This window comes from Patella vulgata, chromosome 5 (assembly GCF_932274485.2).
Source record: "Patella vulgata chromosome 5, xgPatVulg1.2, whole genome shotgun sequence".
In the NCBI taxonomy this organism is placed as follows: domain Eukaryota; kingdom Metazoa; phylum Mollusca; class Gastropoda; family Patellidae; genus Patella; species Patella vulgata.
The window spans coordinates 31,280,748-31,300,865 of NC_065883.2; the positions used below are offsets into that span (position 1 = coordinate 31,280,748).

At 35.9% G+C, this 20,118-nt stretch overlaps 1 protein-coding gene across 2 annotated transcripts in view; it reads left to right on the top strand.

Moving 5' to 3' along the window:
• The first annotated feature begins 7,169 nt into the window (after window positions 1-7,169).
• The window catches only part of LOC126822279 (zinc finger protein 1), a 62,175-nt gene continuing 49,226 nt past the window's right edge, over window positions 7,170-20,118 (top strand). For both annotated transcript variants that reach the window (XM_050551065.2, XM_050551066.2), the window contains exon 1: window positions 7,170-7,436. In XM_050551065.2, coding sequence (XP_050407022.1) covers window positions 7,379-7,436 — 58 coding nt within the window. In that variant the 5' untranslated portion in view covers window positions 7,170-7,378. The remainder of the gene's footprint in view (window positions 7,437-20,118) is intronic.

The following is a 20,118-nucleotide window of genomic DNA, read 5'->3' on the forward strand; positions in this document are numbered from 1 at the left end:
AGTTATATGGGACGGTGAGAGGGTATCTCACAATTCAAAAATAGAATTGGATTAAATAGATGTTCACCGATTAATTTAAGTGAAAATTATAGGTGGCACTGGCTTGTTTCGACCTTACCACTTTAATATCGACTTCAGAATGTCACCATTATCATCTGTATAAATACTGGAATAATTTTGTACTGATCAGTGAATCAACTTTCCGAAATGTTTCTTTTGTAGTTTGTAAACCCGAAAGAAATAAAGAATATGAACATTTCATCGAAATATTGTATCCTTGTACATGTAGATTTTTTTTTTTAAACAATATTTTATTCAGAAATTGAAAGGGATTGAGAAACAGGCATAGGCTATATGACCTCTCTCCTAAATACAAGAATTAATATGGATATGTAAAAGAAATAAGTGAGTAAACAACAAAACAATAAAATGAATACTTAATCAACATAACAACATTTTATATATATCATGTAGGTTGTTTAGTGATTTTCCTGTAATTAAGCCTCACTATTCGAGAATTATCCAGGCCTAAATCTTAATGGTAAATAACAAATTTTACATTTTGTATGGACCTTTCTCCAGCTTAATGTCCGAGTATAAATTTAAAACATGTCGGATTTATAATTGCCTTATTTTGATGTGTAAAACCGATTATATATGAATTGATTAGTCTGTGAACGTGTTACATTGTGGTTAACAAACCAAACTTTGAAGAACCAGGGCCGACGGAAGCAATTCTTGAATGAGGGGAGGGGGGGGGATACCATAGGTCTTTAGGCGAGGGCCCAAGGGCCGCTTGGGGGTCAAGATCTTCGGAGACGCTTTCTGAGCGATATCTGGCTAATAATATTAGGCCTAGTCGGCAATGAAGTGAAATTTTATTTCTTTTTTAATTCCCTTACCATGAAAACACAGTCGATGGGGGTTTAATCCTCTGATGCTGAACTTGACAAATAAATGCATAACAGAAGCGGATCTATAAGCTGTGAATAGTGGGCGGGCGGGGGGGGGGGAATCTAGAACGCCATCCACAATCCTACCCCACAATGAATGTCAACAAAATACTGGCTATAACACGAAGTTGGACAGGCGACCTTACTCCCAGTTCACTCAATAACAGACCTTATGATGCAACACGCACACGCTAACCATTCGCCCATCACCCCCCCCCCCCCACACACACACACACCCTCATCGAAAAGCAGTTTTATTCAAGTTGATCTAAAGATTTTTGTCAACCATAACGAACTGACTATATAACACTGAGCAACCTGAAGGCGGGTGGGGTGGGGCTGGGGCTGGAAGAATGATCATACAATGGAATCGAGCGCCGTAGGCGCGAACAAGTTTCAGACAGCTACGTATAATATTTATATAACTTGGGACTCTGAGGGGACTTTGTCTCACGGGGTGGCGTTTACTTGGTTTCATGGGCGGGGGCTGACAATAATGGTTGTGGACACTCTAGAGGTCACAATTTTGATCCGATTTTGATGAAACTTACGTATGTTTATAACCGAATGATCTCGGTTCCTGTCGATACTGGCGCACAAAGGCCCGCCACTTCCAGGGTTATGGCCCCTGATTGTAAAATCACTCACATTTTAGCGTGTCATGGACCCTGTAGACGTCACAGTTTTTATTTAATTTTATAAACCTGTAACGGTAAATCTCTTTGATCTTTGGGGTATATTCTATGCCCGGAATAACTTGCGTTCGGAAAGTCGGGGGCGGCTTTGGATATATACAGGGAAATTTGGGGTTATTCTTCTGAAAGTTTTTCTTTAAACCTGTACCGGTTTATTCTTCCAGAGTAGGGTTTTTTACCATAAGAAAACATGATATAAGGTTTTTCTAACGGGAATTCTGGGATATTCCCATCTTGCGTACATGTAAACATAGACGGTTTATAAGCAAGATAAAGTCCTCGACTTCGGTTATGCTGGGGAAGAAAGACTCCAGAAAAACCCCTCGACAGAAAGAGAGAGAGAGAGAGATGGGGTTTAACGTCTACTTGACACAAACTATAGGTAATTTCGGGACTAACTTATGGTTTAATTTTATTTCAATAATTCGCTTGCACGTAGGGCTCTTTAGCAGTGGGAGGAAATCGGAGGACCCGGAGAAAACCCACGAGGCTGAACAGGCGACCCTACTCCTTGTCACGTACAACCGGGGATTTCCCCTTAAAAGTGTGTAATACTCAGGTTATATCTAAATATTAAGGCCACCTGCAGATTTCGTCAGGGTCACGAGATGTAAACAGGAGTGGCGCCAACCCTAACTAAAAATCACGTGCCCTAACCCTCTTTACATCTCGTGACCTTGACGAAATCTGCAGGTGGCCTAAATATTTAGATCTGAACGTAATACCCAGGTTGTGGTCTATCCAGAGGTTCGAATTTTTTTTATCTAATTTTGGTGAAACTTAAAATATATATTTATATCTCAAAGATCTGGGTTCCTGTTGATATTAACGCGTATTACAATTGGACCGTAACTTTCTGGATTATGAGCCCCTGATTGTACGAAATATCACTTTTTTAGCTTATGGACAGTCTTGAGTTCACAATTTTTATCTTGTTTTCAAAACTGTTCAAATATATCACCGTTACACCATATTTACCGTCAAATAGCCGCTCCCCTTTACGCAATTCTTTTATCTATATATATATTTGTGACTGTCGTTTGTCTGTCTGTCTGTCTGTTCGGGGTTGGCGGCTACATTAGGTCTGCCCCGAGTCTGAAATTTGGGGTATAGGGGTATCTCGGACCGGGGAGTAACATAGGCCAGGTAGCGTTAGTCTACCACTTCCGGTTTCGGAGTTATGACCCCCGAGCGAAGCCGGTCTGTTCGGGGTTGGCGGCTACACTAGGTCTGCCCCGAGTCTGAAACTTGGGGTATAGGGGTAACTCGGACCGGGGAATAACATAGGCCAGGTGGCGTTAGTCTACCACTTCCGGAGTTATGACCCCCGAGCGAAGCCGGTCTGTTCGGGGATGGCGGCTACACAAGGTCTGCCCCGACTCTGAAATTTGGTGTATAGGGGTAGCTCGGACCGGGGAGTAACATAGGCCAGGTGGCGTTAGTCTACCACTTCCGGTTTCGGAGTTATGACCCCCGAGCGAAGTCTGTCTGTTCGGGTTTGGCGGCTACACTAGGTCTGCCCCGAGTCTGAAATTTGGGGTATAGGGGTAGCTCGGACCGGGGAGTAACATAGGCCAGGTGGCGTTAGTCTACCACTTCCGGTTTTGGAGTTATGACCCCCGAGCGAAGCCGGTCTGTTCGGGGTTGGCTGCTACACTTGGTCTGCCCCGAGTCTGAAATTTGGGTATAGGGGTAGCTCGGACCGGGGAGTAACATAGGCCAGGTGGCGTTAGTCTACCACTTCCGGTTTCGGAGTTATGACCCCCGAACGAAGCCGGGTATCCTGCTAGTATACTAATATTTGTGACTCGTTTGTCTGTCTGATTGTCTGTCTGTTCGGGGTTGGCGGCTACACTAGGTCTGCCCCGAGTCTGAAATGTGGGGTATAGGGGTAGCTCGGACCGGGGAGTAACATAGGTCAGGTGACGTTAGTCTACCACTTCCGGTTTCGGAGTTATGACCCCCGAGCGATGCCGGGTATCCTGATAGTAGTATAATAAAAGCATGTAATAGATAGGTTTTGGGCCATCTAGATGTCACAGTTGTATCCGACTTGGATGAAACTTAAAACGAGTAGGCCTATCACTAGTTCTTGCATGGGTGAGTTCAATTTTCGTTCGTATCGGCCCCTGACTGACTTTTACATAAAATGTGAAATATGGATAAAGTTTGTGGACCCTTTACAGTGAAACTTAAACTACATGTATGTGTTAAGGATGAAAAGTTCTTTGATAAGTTTGACTTTGGTACTCATCAGGCCATATAAATTCTAGAGTTATAGCCCTTGCCTTCCACGCAAAATTTGAAATATGTATGAATTGTTGTCCCATTCTAATGAAACTTAACAAATATGTGAAGGATCAAAGGATGAGCCTTATCGATTTTACCCCTTCCCCACCCATTTCTTGCAAAATGCAGGCGTATCTTGCATGACAACCGCTTGTTTTAACTGGTCATAACTGATAGCAGTGAATTATTTGACGGATAAGGGACACAAGGTAAGAGTGATAAAAACTCTATCCCGTCGTTTTTCTAATTGCCTAATCTGTTCAGTTGTCTAATCGCCACCCTCGCATCCGTGTGTCTCTTAACCCAGGGACCAGTATAGAGCATAGCAGAGTTTTCCTCTTCTGAATGTTTTGTTTTAATCGAATAGTTACTTGCGTGCAATAACCCGGAAACCGGACAAAGGAGTACTTGCCGCCAAACGTACTAATGTCTACCCGCCCCCACCCCCCTCCTCACTCCGCCGGGCCTAAGTACGTTTGTATCTACATACAGTCTTAACTATGAAGCTTTATTATACGGCAGTGTGAAGTTGGATTATTATATTTGATCATACAGCAAACACCACCCAAAACTTTGATATGGTTGTTCCTTAACGTCTATGCACAAGTTTCGGATGTTACGCATGTGCAAGAGATGTGTTATTGTTAGTGGAAAATATTAGAGAGATGTAACAACGTTTGTACAGTTGTCCTTCAGCGCTCTTATAATTCCCCTGAAGATGCGGAGTTGTAAAATCAGTTCGAACCTGAATATTGCACCAGAAATTGGGATAAATCGTAGGATGCGATATGGATCATTTAATCGCGTTCACAGGGGTTTCGGAAAAAAGGGGGTGAACGGAAGGTTACAGAACGCTGTATATCGATAGGGTTCGTCCTCTCATGACCCCTATGCTTCACCCAAATTTGATAAAAAAAAACCCGTAGCGTATATTGCGTTCACAAGGTTTTCGGTAAGTGACCATAACTCTTGAACGGAAGGTCGTGGAACGCCGAAAAAACGGTTCGTCCTCTCCTGACCCCAACGCTTCACTCCAAATTTGAATGAACTCGCGTTTACAAACCAAAATTGTTGACGGACCGGGCGACAATATAATACGCCAACAATGAAATGTGGGTGTACAAAAACAGTTAAACGTTTTATTTTGCAAATGGATTTAAGTGGCAATTTCACATTCAATAAAATCATATTAAATTGTATTAAGTTAGAATATTCATTTCCATTACGTCAAGTAGTGATTTTGCTTCCTTGGTAAATACTCGAATTTAAAAATCTATCCAAGATTTAATATTGCATGTATAGGCTACAGCCACGACTGACTTTATTTTTCACTCGAATATAGCCAATCTTCCTCTTTTCTGATTGATTCTAAGAGGTAATTATTCCTGTTTACAGTTCATCCCGGAATCACGTATTACAGGGGATTTTTTAAAACATTTCTGGCTCTGCCCTCAGCCACCGGATACACCTGGAGCCGCCTCTAGAAATATACTCGCAATTTATAGCTATATTATTGTATTAATTTATGACATGCTATTTGCGTCATTTTATTGCAAAGCCCATAACAGGCCAGACTGTTGAAGGTGGCTTATTTCATTACAGACTATTCAATTATACAGCAAACACGGCGTGTATGTTTAAATCTTGAAATGCATGGCCGAATGTATCTTTGTTTATTGTCGTTTTATTTTTCGAAAGCGAAAAGTTAATTTCATTAACCGCGAGCCACGTGACCCGGCATTTGTCTGCCCCGTGGAACGTAGTGATAAATAATGTTATTATATTTTCGTGAATATTATACATCGCGTGCGCGCGTGGTCTACATCATATCAATAATTTCAAAGCATCGACCACTCAGCCGTGACAAAAGAAATCAAATTATCGCACCAAGATGGCGTACCAATAATTCCGATGTTCATATTTAGGAACGTCAAATGATATAAAGAAAGGCTGCAAGGAACCACTCGTGCACACCCCTGCTTAGCAGACGACACAAATTGACATAAAGGTACTACTGTGCTTGTTCTCCTGGCTTGGTCTAGAGTTAGCGATGAGAGCACGCGGATCAAATTTCAGAGTTCTAAAGCGAATGTTTGGAGGTAGAAATAAACACATACACACCCATGACTAATGGTGACGATTCGGTAATTGGGGCACCGCTATTTTGTGTCGATATACTACCATTGAATGATAATGGTTAAAACTGTTGGCAGGGAACAGCAAACGGCAATGATCACCAAACTTGGCTTATACACGTTCTTTCACACGCTAGGAAATAATTCTTGTGTATACGGAAATGAAACAGGTTACAGGGCCTTAACTTTTATTTTATGAGTTAATTTTTCCAACTAAATTAGAGAAAATTGATGACACCATCAGTCTATCAACACAAAGATTCGGACACAGTCCACCACGGGACTGCCATAGCCAGTCTATAAAACTAAACTATATTATATTAGAACATAAAACGAGAGGGTGGGGAGTGAGCCACTGTGGTTTCGATCAAGGTGTTGGCTGAGAAAGTTCATCGGGATTTTCCAGCGTGATTTCTCATTTTCAGGGGAGCAGGACGGGGGGGGGGGGGGGGGAGGGGTCTGGCAATGAACAACATCTAGTCGTTCGGGTGATACAAAAAATGACGTGTCGTGTACCCGTTGGCGTGCCCTTAAAAGAACCCTTCGCAGTTCGAATTCGCCGTTGTCAGCAAATACTGAAATAGGCCTATTCATCAAATTTTTCAAAACAATCTTTTAAGATACCATTCCCAAACAATCTAGGCCTATATCTCTCAGGTGATAATTCCCATTAATAGGTGGTTTTCGGCAACTATTACTAAGAAAAAAAATAAAGCAGGTGTAATTACCAATATAGTTCTAGCAAAGTTTTCATAGTCACGATAGCCTGATATTTATAAAAAGATTACACAAAAAAATAAATAAAAAGAGCCTTAATTAGGCGAAAATTCTAGATATCAAAAATATAAATGACACATATCTTCCCTTTATTTTGGGAAAGGACTCAAATTTGATTTCTTCAAACAAAACTAAAATCAGAGTAGCTTTGAATTACAGTTCATAAAAAGGTGTTTTCTAATAAAATATGTGCGGAATGACATCACGTTCAGGAATGGAGTAAATCGGTTGATACCTGGGAATTCCCTCGGGATATGAGGTGTCATTTTTTAACTCGTCATGCTCGTGATACCCTCTTAATTATACTGATGAAGGAAGTTAACAGTGCAGTTCTCTAAATCACGTGAAATAAGAGTCTATTAATCGGGTTAAATTTCAGGAAACACATTTAAAAGTAGGAAATTTGAGGGTCGTTTCTACGGCGACACGAGCCGAAGTCGAGTTGACCGGAAACTAAGAACGGGTTGTAACGGTACATGCGCATTAATGAGTTCTAGTGGTCCAACATAAACCCGATTGAATCAAGAACATGGCTGAACAAGGCAGGTACGGCAGACGTAAACAGAAAAATCCAAGGCGAAAAAACGGTAAGATCTTCATTTTCACGGCTTATTATGTTTTGGAATGGAATGTGAATGTTGTCAGCTTATTGTTAATTGAGAAAAATAGATTTATAGTGGGTGAGGTGGGGTTTCTTATCAGGTTGTTACCTAGGAATACCTGGCGCGCTTAACATCGAGTACAGCCGTCGTTATTCCCGACACCGATTCCAGGGGCGACAGTTGTCAGACAAATCCACAAGGGGATAAATTCCATTGCTTCTTTGGTAAAAAATTGTTAGAATGTATTTCTGAACCTTTGTCTAGGTGTGATCGAATTAAAGGTGGACATATCTTATCGTGGCGGCCTTCACGCTGAGTGACGACTTGATGGAAACCATATTTCAAAATCATCTATAGTATGTGACGACAAGAATTCTGATGCTGTTATATCTTGTCAGTTCAAATTCCAAACTTTGTAAATTTTGTTAGTGCCGAACCCAGGTGCTAACATTAAAATTTACAGTGAATAAATTATTAAGATGATGTGAGCGAATTGTTTATGTAAATGTCGTTCGTCTCTCTGTATTTGATGTGGTGAAATGAGGTCGTATCGTCAAGAGCTGTGCGAGGCTGGGCGATCAATGCCTTTTGCTGCGACTGTCGAATACATTCTGTAGTTTAGTACATAATACATATTTTTATTATCATAATAAGCTGGTATAACCTTTTGGTATTTTAGTTGCCATTCATGTAAATTTATCAACAATGAATGAGTTTTATATCTTGTGATAGACCAGGCAGATTGTTGATAATATTTGTGTTTTGAAGACGACCATATGGAATGGGCGTTTGGATCGAATTACCGTTTCGCGACCTGTGTTCTGTGTCGAGAATCTAGCATCTTTCATTCGTCTCTGGGAAATATATTCATCATGTTGAAGTTGTTTACACCACACACCTATTTTCTTTTAATGGCGGATAAATATTTTATTTAGAATTTAAAAAAAAAAATCGCGTTATGTTTTGGACGAGCCATTCGCGGCTGTTATCGGAATCGTGAGGGTATTTATTGACTTTTTCTTCGACTATTTTTTAACGATTTATTTATTCCTCTCTCACATCTGGAGTTTTTGTTGTCATTTTTGTCTTGTTTCAAAATAGATGCCAGGTCAGGTAATCGACATTATAAGATTACGTAGTTACAACATTGTATAACATGTGACATCCACACATTGTAGGCAGCAACACTGTTGCAAATAACTGTAAAACGGCTAATTTATCTCTTCTAGAACGTAGCCGATCGTAGGTTAATTATATTAATTTATTAATGACCCTTCGGCACTTGCTACCTTGGCAAATAGAATATGGGACTATTTCTCGTTGGAATTGATTTCCAAGAATTAGGAATTAAGTAAATAATCGTGTTAGGGGTAAATAATGGCGTATTTATAATGATCAGACTACGTGAATGTTTTCTTTGTCGCCGTGTGAAATGTGTACCGTTTAGTTTATATTTTCATCTTATTCGTGACGCGTCAATTTCTACACGTGATATATGAAAGTGAACGGCAGCACGAGGTCACGAACGTCCTGGAATTTTTTCTCCCAAGTTGATAATATCTTGTCTTTGATTGGTTAATTCGTGTGTGAAAAAGACCCTTGTCTCGTGGAGTTATTGCAGGCAAGACAGGCAGGGGTTATAAAGACAAGCGCCGTGTCTTGTCGTGGGGCGTATGTATTGCTACTGTTACGGTAGCTTGGGAGTTCAGAAGATGCAGGTCGTCGTAGCTAACTCTGGAATTTAGATCAAATGAAGAATTCTCTTTGTTAGTAGTGGTGCAATGGTTCCTATCTTTAGATGGTCATGTCTCTCTGTGGCGGTTTCTGTTTAAGTTTATTCCTTTATTTATAAATCAAGGTACATCACACTCACAGTTATTTGTTTTATTGAAAAATTAAATAAAAAACAAATCAGATTAAGGGTACTTTAATAATTAAATTCGTAAATACCACCCCCCCCCCCCCTTTCGTGAAAAGAAAAATAACAATGATAATAAAATAAAAACACACACACTAATTAACAATTAATAACTTAAATTAAAATTTATGAATATTCTTTATTATAAATGATGTGGTTAATTCAAAACTGATATTGAAGATCAGAACAGAGGGTTTCATAATTTGTCAAATAGTAGTGACTGAAATTTTCTCACCTTAACAGAAATGACTAACCCTTTATTAGTTATATTCTTTATTTTCTTTTACAGTAAATAAAAATCCACAAACAATTTTTATTCTTTTTATCAATCTATAAAGTTATGCCACAATCCTGGCAAACATTGCATGACCCTTTCTGTATCTATAATTATGTAATCAAAGCATACACAAACATGTATTGTAGGTTTCAAATATGATAGATAAATAAGAACATTTTATATTTCTAATAATTTAAAACCTAAACCTTATATATATATATATATATACCTAAATCATACCTGGTGTTACATTTAAGCAAAAAAAAAAAAACAAAAACAAAATTATGATATATGTCAGTTGGTCTATGAAACCTTTATGTTTTAATGAATAACAATAAAGCATATATAATTATTACATATGATCTACCTGTTGTGACACACCTGACAAGAGCCAAGGTTTATTTAAGGCTAATAATTTATATATTATGATAATATGTTATTGATATAACCTATCTACCTACCAGCTATAGTGTATTTACACAATAATAAACTTATACCATATGATCTGGGTGCCACAATCTCGCAGTCTGTAACTCTACATGTATTTATCTGATTAAAATATTTCAACTATTTCAAAATTGAAATTTTACCTTTTATGCAATTAGATCTAGATTAAGACTGGTTGTTAGTTTTATAAAGATCACATCACCCTCCTCAAAAACTGGTTTAGTAAAATTTAACTTTAAATGATTCTGCTTCAATAAAATCTTTTATCTGGTCACTGATTGTCCTACAGTAATGTACAAGTTAAAGTACAAGTTATAAGTCATATTTTCAAAGCTCCAATGCGACAGAATAAAGGTTAAATTGAAGACCATACACAATCAAACTAAAAAAAATTTTTTTTTAATTTTTAAAACAATATTTTGATCCAAACATAAATCAGGTTGATCAATTCTAACATAAGTTATGGTCATTTTATGTTCACATTGGTTTATATTGATTTCACATTGTCATCTTGTATCTCAAAGACAAGTGCAGGAATAATAATCATGCTACCTTTTTCATAAAAGCCAGCCGTTCTACATAAAGGTATTTTTGTACTCAGATACTCTCAATTACATAATAACAATTACATAATAACATCCATCTTGACCTTAAAATGATACATATTTTTTACTTTTAAAACATGAACAAACTGACTTGTTGTGTCTTTAATTATATAGCTTTTTCGTTATAATAAAAGATTTCCAGCAAAATGTATATTAAAACAGGGAGGTTGAAGTCTTTAACATTCTCAATTACTTCTTGGAAAACAAAAGCTGTTAACATTGTTTTATTTGTTTACTCAACAATGTAAAGTATTTTATGATCTGTGGTAATCAAACTACTTATTTCCTCTCCTCTATTATACCTGATAATCTAATTTGTTGTTCATTTACCTGTGATTAACATTCACCAATAACTGATCAATTTATCCTAACAACTCTTACAGTCATTAAATCCCAGAGCTGATTAAATATTTACCTGTATCAAGTGATTTAATCACCTGTTATTATGAGTTTTTATCTGATTTTCTCACCTCGTCAGGATAAAACCACGCCTCATTACACATTGACAATTCCTGAACAAACATATCACTTGTTGTTGGTTACCTGGAGAATAGGCAGGTGATTGATAGGTTGTTCAAGCAGGTAATTGGTCAACAAAAGAAATGACAAGTGAATTGATTGGTTCTCACCTGGGGTGGAGGCGTCTCCCAGCAGTAATCAAGTCTGCTAGAGAGATAGATATTGGACATTTGATTACAGGTGTGGTATGAGTAGTAGGTATAGTTAAAGAACATAGATAAGAGAGAGTTATACATAGGTACATACCAAAAGAGTTTAGAGGAGGAGTGGGGGGGGATAGGGGATTCTTTTTCCCTATAGGTTTTTTTTTATCCGGAATGACATATCACCCAGTACCAAACATCAACCAGCTGGACCTCCAGTTTTATCTAGACTTTATTAAGACAAGGGGGAAGATGACCCCCCTCTTCTCATGACAGCAAATTTTAACACCATGTTTTTTTTTATGTACATAAACTTTTTCCTAATTAGGGTTTCACACTGCGTAGCTTGTGTGAAACACTATTGTTTTTGTTCAGATTATTATTCTTCTACTTCTTCTTATTAGTATTTTTCCATTTGAGCATATCTTGGAAACTACTTGTCGGATCGATTCGATTTCGATGTCTTCGTTTTTTTTTGGGAAAGTGGGTTTGACTTAAATTTTAAAGCTATTTCTAACGTTCTGCGACAATGCGAAATGTCCGAAATCACCAAAGTTGTCGTTTTTCGAAATTTTGCCGTAATGTTATCAATAATTGTCGGATTGTAATATTTGATACATTTTGACATAGCCGGAGACAAGGCACATAGCTACAGTTCTTTAGATTTTTTTATTTTCGGCGAATCTTCGGAGATATTAGGCGCCAAATTTTGAAAATTTAAATTTTTACGAAAAACTTTTTTATTAATGAATATTTTTATGTGGTATTTACCTAGAGTTAAAGAGTCATCTGATTTGACCAAAAATGGCAACATTTTTTGTCACCATATTTTTCCTTTGCCCCCATTGGCTAATTCAGTTTTTCAGTCCTGGATTAATTATTTATTGTTCAATTTGTATAAAACAAAGTTCATATGCTCCGTGGTCCGAAATGTCATTTATTTTGTTACCGGTACATTTTCCTTTCGGCAACAGAAGTGACGTAAATTTAGCAAAAACTGCAATTTTGACAGTTTGGTACCACTTTTTGAAAGCAAATATTATTTTTTTTCAAATCTGGTATGAGTGAAAGGGTGTGCCCTGTTAAGGCGCAGAAATCATAGCGCTCAGTTTTTTTAATTTTTATTTCGTTTTTGGATTATTTCGATTTAAAGGTGAAAAAAGGTGAAAAAATGAGCTAGTCACAACCCATTTAGGCTTTTCATATTTTAATATATTTTTTCGCAACTTTCATAAACTAGTAGTAATAATCCATACGAAGAGAATGTATGTGAAAATTAGTTTGTAATATGTGCAGTAGCCGAGAAATGGGCAATTTTGCATGAGTCACTCCTGCCTGTAAAAGAGTCAATTATTATTTGATTTTCAGAAAAGTGACACCATTTGATGTCTAATGTCAATTTTAACTAGGTCAAACTAATTTAACATTTTCAATGTCACCGGAAATTACATAATTTGGGCAAAAATTGTATTTATAGCCGTCAAAACCAGTAATTTATTCAAATGAGTCGTATTTGTTATATGTTTAAAATTTTGATATTTGATTCCAATCAACTAATAGAACCCATACGATCATATAGATATCACAAAATGATTTCTAACTTGTTCAGTTGCAGAGAAATAGACGATTTTCAACAGGTAACTTTTCAAGGTTTTTGGTCCACAAAAGTGTCAATTATTATTTGTTTTTCATAAGATTTTCACCTTGTGATACCTAATGCCATTTACGATTTCAATCGAGTAATTTAAGATTTTCATTATCACCGGAAGTAACGTCATTTTGGCAAAAACTGTATTTTTAGCCTTTAAAACAGATATTATATTCAAATGAGTCTGATTTGTAATGTTTTTAAAATTATGATATTTGATTCCAATCAACAAATAGATTGAACCCATACGATCATACAGATACCAAAAAATGGTTTCTAACTTGTACGGTTAGACAATTTTCTACAAGTCACTGTTCAAGGTTTTTGGTCTATGAAAGTGGCAATTATTATTCAATTTACATAAAATTTTCACCATGTGATGCCTTATGCCAATTCTGATTTCATAAAACTAATTTAACATTTTCATTATCACCGGAAGTAATGTAATTTTGTCAGGATCACTTACATGTAACAAATGGATACAATGAATTGATATTGCTGGATTTGATTGATTCTGCGTACATTTTATTTGATGTGTGCAATGCTTATATGGAAACCTGTTTAATGGTTTCATCGGTACCGGAAGTGACATATGTTCAAGGGTAACGGGGCACCGGTGAAACCCGTCAATACTGCGTCGCAGTTCTAGTGTTTTAATGTTTTTATTTTACTATTCCTTTATATGTAGATAATTTTGTTTAAATCAACCTGTCCATATATATTGGACACTAAATTTGTAATGAACAACAAAAACAACTGGTAATCTATTATACTGGTGACAGCTTGGTTGGAGAATCAGAGAAGGACAGTCGTACTCAAATAGTAGAAGGGAACTTACTTATATAACAGAGTGCTATGTGTTGGGGTGGGTGTATTTTTAAATGTTAATTTTAGTAGGTTGAATGGAAAAGATTTTATCTTGGGAAATGATGCAAAGAGTTAATGATAAGGAATGCACAAACTTCAATAAATATTGTATTTAGCTTTAAAAAATATTACAATAAAGACAAATTTTTTTTTCTGGAGGCTTACTTAAACATACATTATGCAAGAGCTTACTCTGCCTATTGCAAGTCTTTCTTTAGGCCTTAAAATTGTTATCTAAATTATTAATTAGACATTAATTAACTTATCCAGACCATAATCAACTCTTGATGCCATCACTAGCCTCTGATATATAGCGGATTGGAATAAATTTTTTAAAAAATAATTGAACGTAAAAATGGATAATCGATACTTTTTTTTTATCATACCAACTTAAGTAATGGTGATCGAGGCTAGCCAAAATTCAAAAGCTAATATCTCTCCGTTTAGAGTGGAGCAATTTGAAATTTTCAACATATTTTATTTACATTATCTTTTTTAAAACAATTATAGCAAGAAATGTCAACTCTTTATCTAATCTCCTATAATTCCCCTTTAATAAGCAGTTTAAGGAGTAACAATCTGATTTGTGTGCATTTGTATATTCATATCTTAATGCACATAAAGTTGGTGTATTACCCTACAGGTGTTACAATGAATTTGTAATTTGAGCTTAACACCTTTTATTTTAGTATGAGTCTATGGATATTCTTTGAATAGTGTGTTATTTGATTATAAATATTGATATTCAGTGGAAAGCATACTACTCTTTCTTAACAAAATGATTGGTCTATGTATACTAATATTCAGAAGCAACCATTTTACTATATTTTGTCCTGATTCTATGTGTGTTGAAAGGTAAGGGGATGGTAATCAGAAATAATTCAGATTATGGGAGTGCAAGCAGAACAAACAGTAATGAATAATTCAAAGATGGTAAAATCAGCTACATCCAAGATGGTACCATCAAAAACATGTAATGACCACCAATGGGGGCATTGTGGGCACTTCTTGCAGAATGAATGCTGTTTCTGAAATCTTAGGGAATGAGCAACCTAAGCCAGATTTTGTTATGGAAATAAATTTCAAACAGTTTATGCGAGAATGAAAAATTTGGTTTTAAAAATGCATGAAAGATGAAGAGCTTCTTACAGTGTGAATCATTTTGCAGTGGAGACTTGAATTGATATGTTTAAAACCTCTAGTTGCTAGACATTGATTGACTCACCCATACTAGATTCAATTTATTCTACATTCTTTCTTGATTATTCATTCATAATGTTTGTAATTGTATTTTGTTGTTCTATATGAATGTATCAAAATAACCCAGTTTCCCTCTCAATGGGTCCATGTTTCATGTGGATGGGTTGATAATTTTTTTGTAAAACTTTCGTGATTTGTAAACAAAATTATAACCAGGTTAACACGAGGGTGGTAATGATACAGCCTTACAGGGTCAAGTTATATTGTCATACAATGTCCTAAATTGTCAATATATAAATTTGGAAAAGAACAAATACCAGTAGTCTTCTTTGTTCCGTTCACATATCTTGTGGTAAAAAATCCCTGTTCTGAAGAAAATAATGATTTTAACATGTTGTTAACATACATTTCAACATGGTACTATTTTATTGAAAAGACTTTTGTTATAATGTAATTAAGCACATTAGAGTATTAACAGATCTAATTGCAGTTTGGACTGGCTTGTATGAAAAAGATAGCACAATTATTATTGATATTTTTGTTATAAGACACAAAAGCAATAAAGATGGCAGTGTGAAACCACTAGTAACAAACGTAAAAATAAAATGGCCGAGTTGATTGATTTGAATAATTGTTGGACAAAAACATTTTTTAATAAAAGTACTCTAATTGTATAAGGTCTTAAACTCTCTGAAATTTACCTTTATTCTGGCATTTTCAAAATGGTAACGTTTATTCACAAATTTACAAATTCACCACAAAGAATAATAAATATAGTTAAATTAAAATATAGTATTCATTAAGAGATAAAATTAAAACTTGCATCAATCATGTTTAAAATGCCGTGAAAAACTAACGAACATGAAAAGAAATTCATATGAAAAATTCATGCAGGGTTTTTCTATAAAATAAGGGCTACCAGTGATCATTGACCTTAAAGGTTATTTTAGGGCATGACTGAGTGGGTTTGTTTTATGGATGCAATTGCCGTGTAAGGTTTATGCCACGTGTGAAGAGTATATAGGGGCTGTTTTCAGTGTTTAGTGTTGTGTAGAAGGTGATTACACCGTGACAAGGTTTTTAGAGAGGTGTAAAAAGGCCTGATTCAGGATTAACAATCCTTGATATTGTCTTTTGTTCTTTTGTTAAAGTCCACAGCCCCTTTTTACGTCCTCGCGTGTCAGTCACAACTTGCACCAACAATAGAGGTCAAAGGGTATATTTTTGGTGTAATGATAGGGGTCGTTGTGCACTTAAAGAGAGGCATGACGTCTAGTAATTAGGGATTTAAGAAGATATGTCAATCAAGGATGTAATAACAGGGATATATGAGGGGCTGACTGGCACATTTTTGATGATGTGTATTCACTAATGCAAGACAAGTAATCACCCAATTTACATATTTATGAATGTATTACATACAGAATCAAAACAAATCCATTAATTCTTGAACAATAACATTATGTCCTAAATTACTATTTTTGGCTACTTTTGTCAAATATAGCGTCTTTAACTTCTGCAAGTCTACAACTCGACCATTGGTTTCATACTCTGTACCTAGGCAGCTTTCAGTGATGTAGGTTTAATTAGCTATGTACATGTAGTGATAGGTGTTGTGCAGTGGGTAGGTTATGCTTACACTTTCTGGAACATCTGATACTACCTCTCATTTACTTGTACTACATGTTTAGTTTTACTTTTGTATCAACCTTCTCCTTTTGGCCAATGTTTGTGGAATTTATTTACCATACTTGAAATGCACAGTAAACCATCATTGATATTTTGGGAAGCAGTACCCAAATCCCCTTATACTGAGGTTGTCCGGATAAAATTGACAGTTTGTCAAACTTTAACGTCCACCCGAAATTGAAAGATGTAAATATGGGTTATATAGGGGCACATAGAATTTGTTCAGCTTAACATCATGAGCCCCTAAAATCCATTCAGTCAAGTCTTTCACCGGTTATCTCAATCTGTTAGGTCATCAAGGGTCATTAACAAAATAAAGGGCTTTAGGGATCATTTGACAAATTTAGGGGTGTCACTGACTATTTATGTTTGATGAATGACAAAAAGGAGCAGGTGGGGTGATAAGGGTCAAGTAAGGCCTCCTGATACTGGTCACTAAGTATTGTCATTGCTTCAATGTTAACTTGACTACTTTTATTTTTAGAGGCCATATTTTCTGTCTTCAGAACCCTACTTAGTGCTTACTGTCAGACACCATCTCGGATGTCTGCATTTATTTTGGGGCCAGCCCCTATAGGAGTTAACTGTCCGAATTAGTTGAGAGTAAACGGTTATGAAATTGTGTAAATAGAATTAATTCAGGTGTTAATATTAAGTAGGATTAGGGAAATGTGATTTGTAAAGGGAATATTTGGTGTGTAAATCTGTTTATTTAAGAGGTTTGATGAGTGTAATAGAAGTGGTTTATCAAGTGACATAGGTTAACTGTAACATTTGGTTAGCCAGAAGAATATTTATTGAATTAAAGATGCATCTGTTCATATTAATTCTGTAAGTTTGTGAAGATTCATTTCTCACTGTTTTATTTGAAAAATACCTGAAATATTAATGGAGGTGGGAGAGTTGGGAAAATGTCTTCAACTTCAAGTCACAAAGTCTTTGTCAAAAATACAATTGGAATTAAAAGATGACAACTTTTCAAAACTTACTCAATTTTCCCTAATAAATCAGCATCCAAGATTTGTAACAAAAAACCTGATCAGTGTAATATCTGGGTTTAGATGAAAATATAATGAAATGTCTTAAAAAGGAAATGACATTATTCAACAAAAAATAACTTGATAAATGACTGAGATGGTTATCATAAATCCTGGCCAACGAATGTAACACAGAACTATAATTGAACAAGGTTAGCATTTTAACGGCAACCCGTATTATCTCACCTTGACAAGTCGTTGTCAGTGACAGTAAGAAATGAGTCGTCACCTCGATTGTCATTGGCACATGTCAATGCAGCAACAGTAACAAAAGAAAGAAAACTAACATGATCTTTTTTTCTGCAGGGGAACAAACGCTCTTCTCCCGATTTCTTTTGAATGGACCATCTTTTGTTACGGGACCTTATGCAATAAATCCCCTCGATATCATTAAATTATGTTAAAGGCTAGAGTTGTATAGGGGGAGCCAGTGAAGCGTAACGAAGATTATGTCCCCAAGTCTCAAGTTTTCAATAAAAAACAAACAGTATTTCAATTCTTCAATAGGCATGTCCGGGTGACTGTGAAGAAAGGGTTTGGACGTGTGTCATACACGCGACCATGATAAGATGTTATCGCGAAGGAGACAGGCTACAATTTGACTTGATTAAAATGAAAACTTAAGAATGATAGGAAGCACGATGATCAAACCTGGAGGACACAAGGTTTGACAGATTAGAATGTGACTTACACAGCTTTGTTTTTTTGGATATATTGTAGTTGATTTTAATGATTATATTTGCTAGTGTCATATACCACAATTAAGATAAATAAGTTTTTGTTGTCAGTGTAGGGGTAGAAATCTATCTTTTTGAGAAAATAGGAACAAGAGTTTATTAATTAATACAAGATATAGTTTAATATTGATACAGAAAGCAAGTTATGATAGTGTTCATAACAGGGTATAATTCCTTTGGTGTTCGAAAATAAGAAAATTAAATTTGTACTGATGGTGTCTCATTTAACAAAACCCCACAGGTACGGGACAGAGTGCTGTGATTTTGATTTCCGTTGTGTCTTGTGAATCAGATTCTTTATACTTTCAAAATAAAAAGTTAAGATGTTCTACCAGATTACCTATTTATGATGCCTGCTGCTTGTTATATTATAGGTTGATAGATAATTTATGATATTCATTTTCTCTCCATAATCTATAGCTCAGTAGATGTGCAAGTCCTTTGTGGATCTTAAAAAATATTTCAAATATTGGTCTCTTTAGGTTTTTTGAGTAAATTTTATGTTTGGGAGTGAATCATAAGAGAACACTGCAGACATTATTATTCATTAATTGATTTTTTTTAACGAGGTGATTTTATTAATGAAAGTCTCATCTGCTTGGATGGAGAAATTCCTGATAATAGCTTGTTATTTGATGAAGGTGTTGGAAACAATGGTGCGTAAATCCGTGGAGTGATTGGGGATGATATTGTTCCCTTAGGTTTTAACTCAGTCCATCATTAAGCACGACCTCAGGGCCCCTAGACAACAACCCTTCTGTCCTTCAATATCATATATTCACCGTTTTTAAATTTGCATGCTGGGAATGGTATCACCTGATAGTTGCTGGAGGCTAGTTGTGAGCCATGATCTTGTCATCTCAAACAATAGAAGATGGTAGCTGTTACAAAAGATAAAAGAAATATATTAATAGAACTCTTAGTTAAAGTTTTGAAATAACCGTGGTAATCAGACATATTGGATTGAAGTTTTGATTTAACTTCCATCTTCACCATAGTACTAAAGAAATTTTATGTAGGTCAAAATATTTAATGTGCACATTTTCATTTTTTCACCTCCCAAACAACATTTTCAGTCATATTGGTTGTTGGTTTAGGTGTACTTAAATATATTAAGGACTGGTAAAACTTTTTGAAGAGAAAAATCTCCCTGGATGGACTTAAGGTACATGTAGGATTGATAATAATGGAAAATGATTTAAAATATGCACAAATTGTAGGGTATGTTGACCTACATTATATACACTGTAGGTGTTAAGATACAACCCGTTACAATAGTTTAGTATACCATGGTAAATATATCATAGTAAAACAGGATATGAAACAATGGGTGTAAGGTAACATCTAGATAAGAATCATTGTCTATATAATAGTAATACTGTAATACAAATGTTCATACAAACAAATATATACATGTAGATGTCACAGCTCCTTCTCTAAAGATGTTCCACATTCCTTTTGCTGGGAAAAACTGTCCCCTCTATTGCTTTCCATGGGCATGTTTCATGAAGTAAACAAAAAATTAAGTAGAATTGTTTAGTAACAATCTGATTAAAATACAGATCTATATTTCGTTTCGT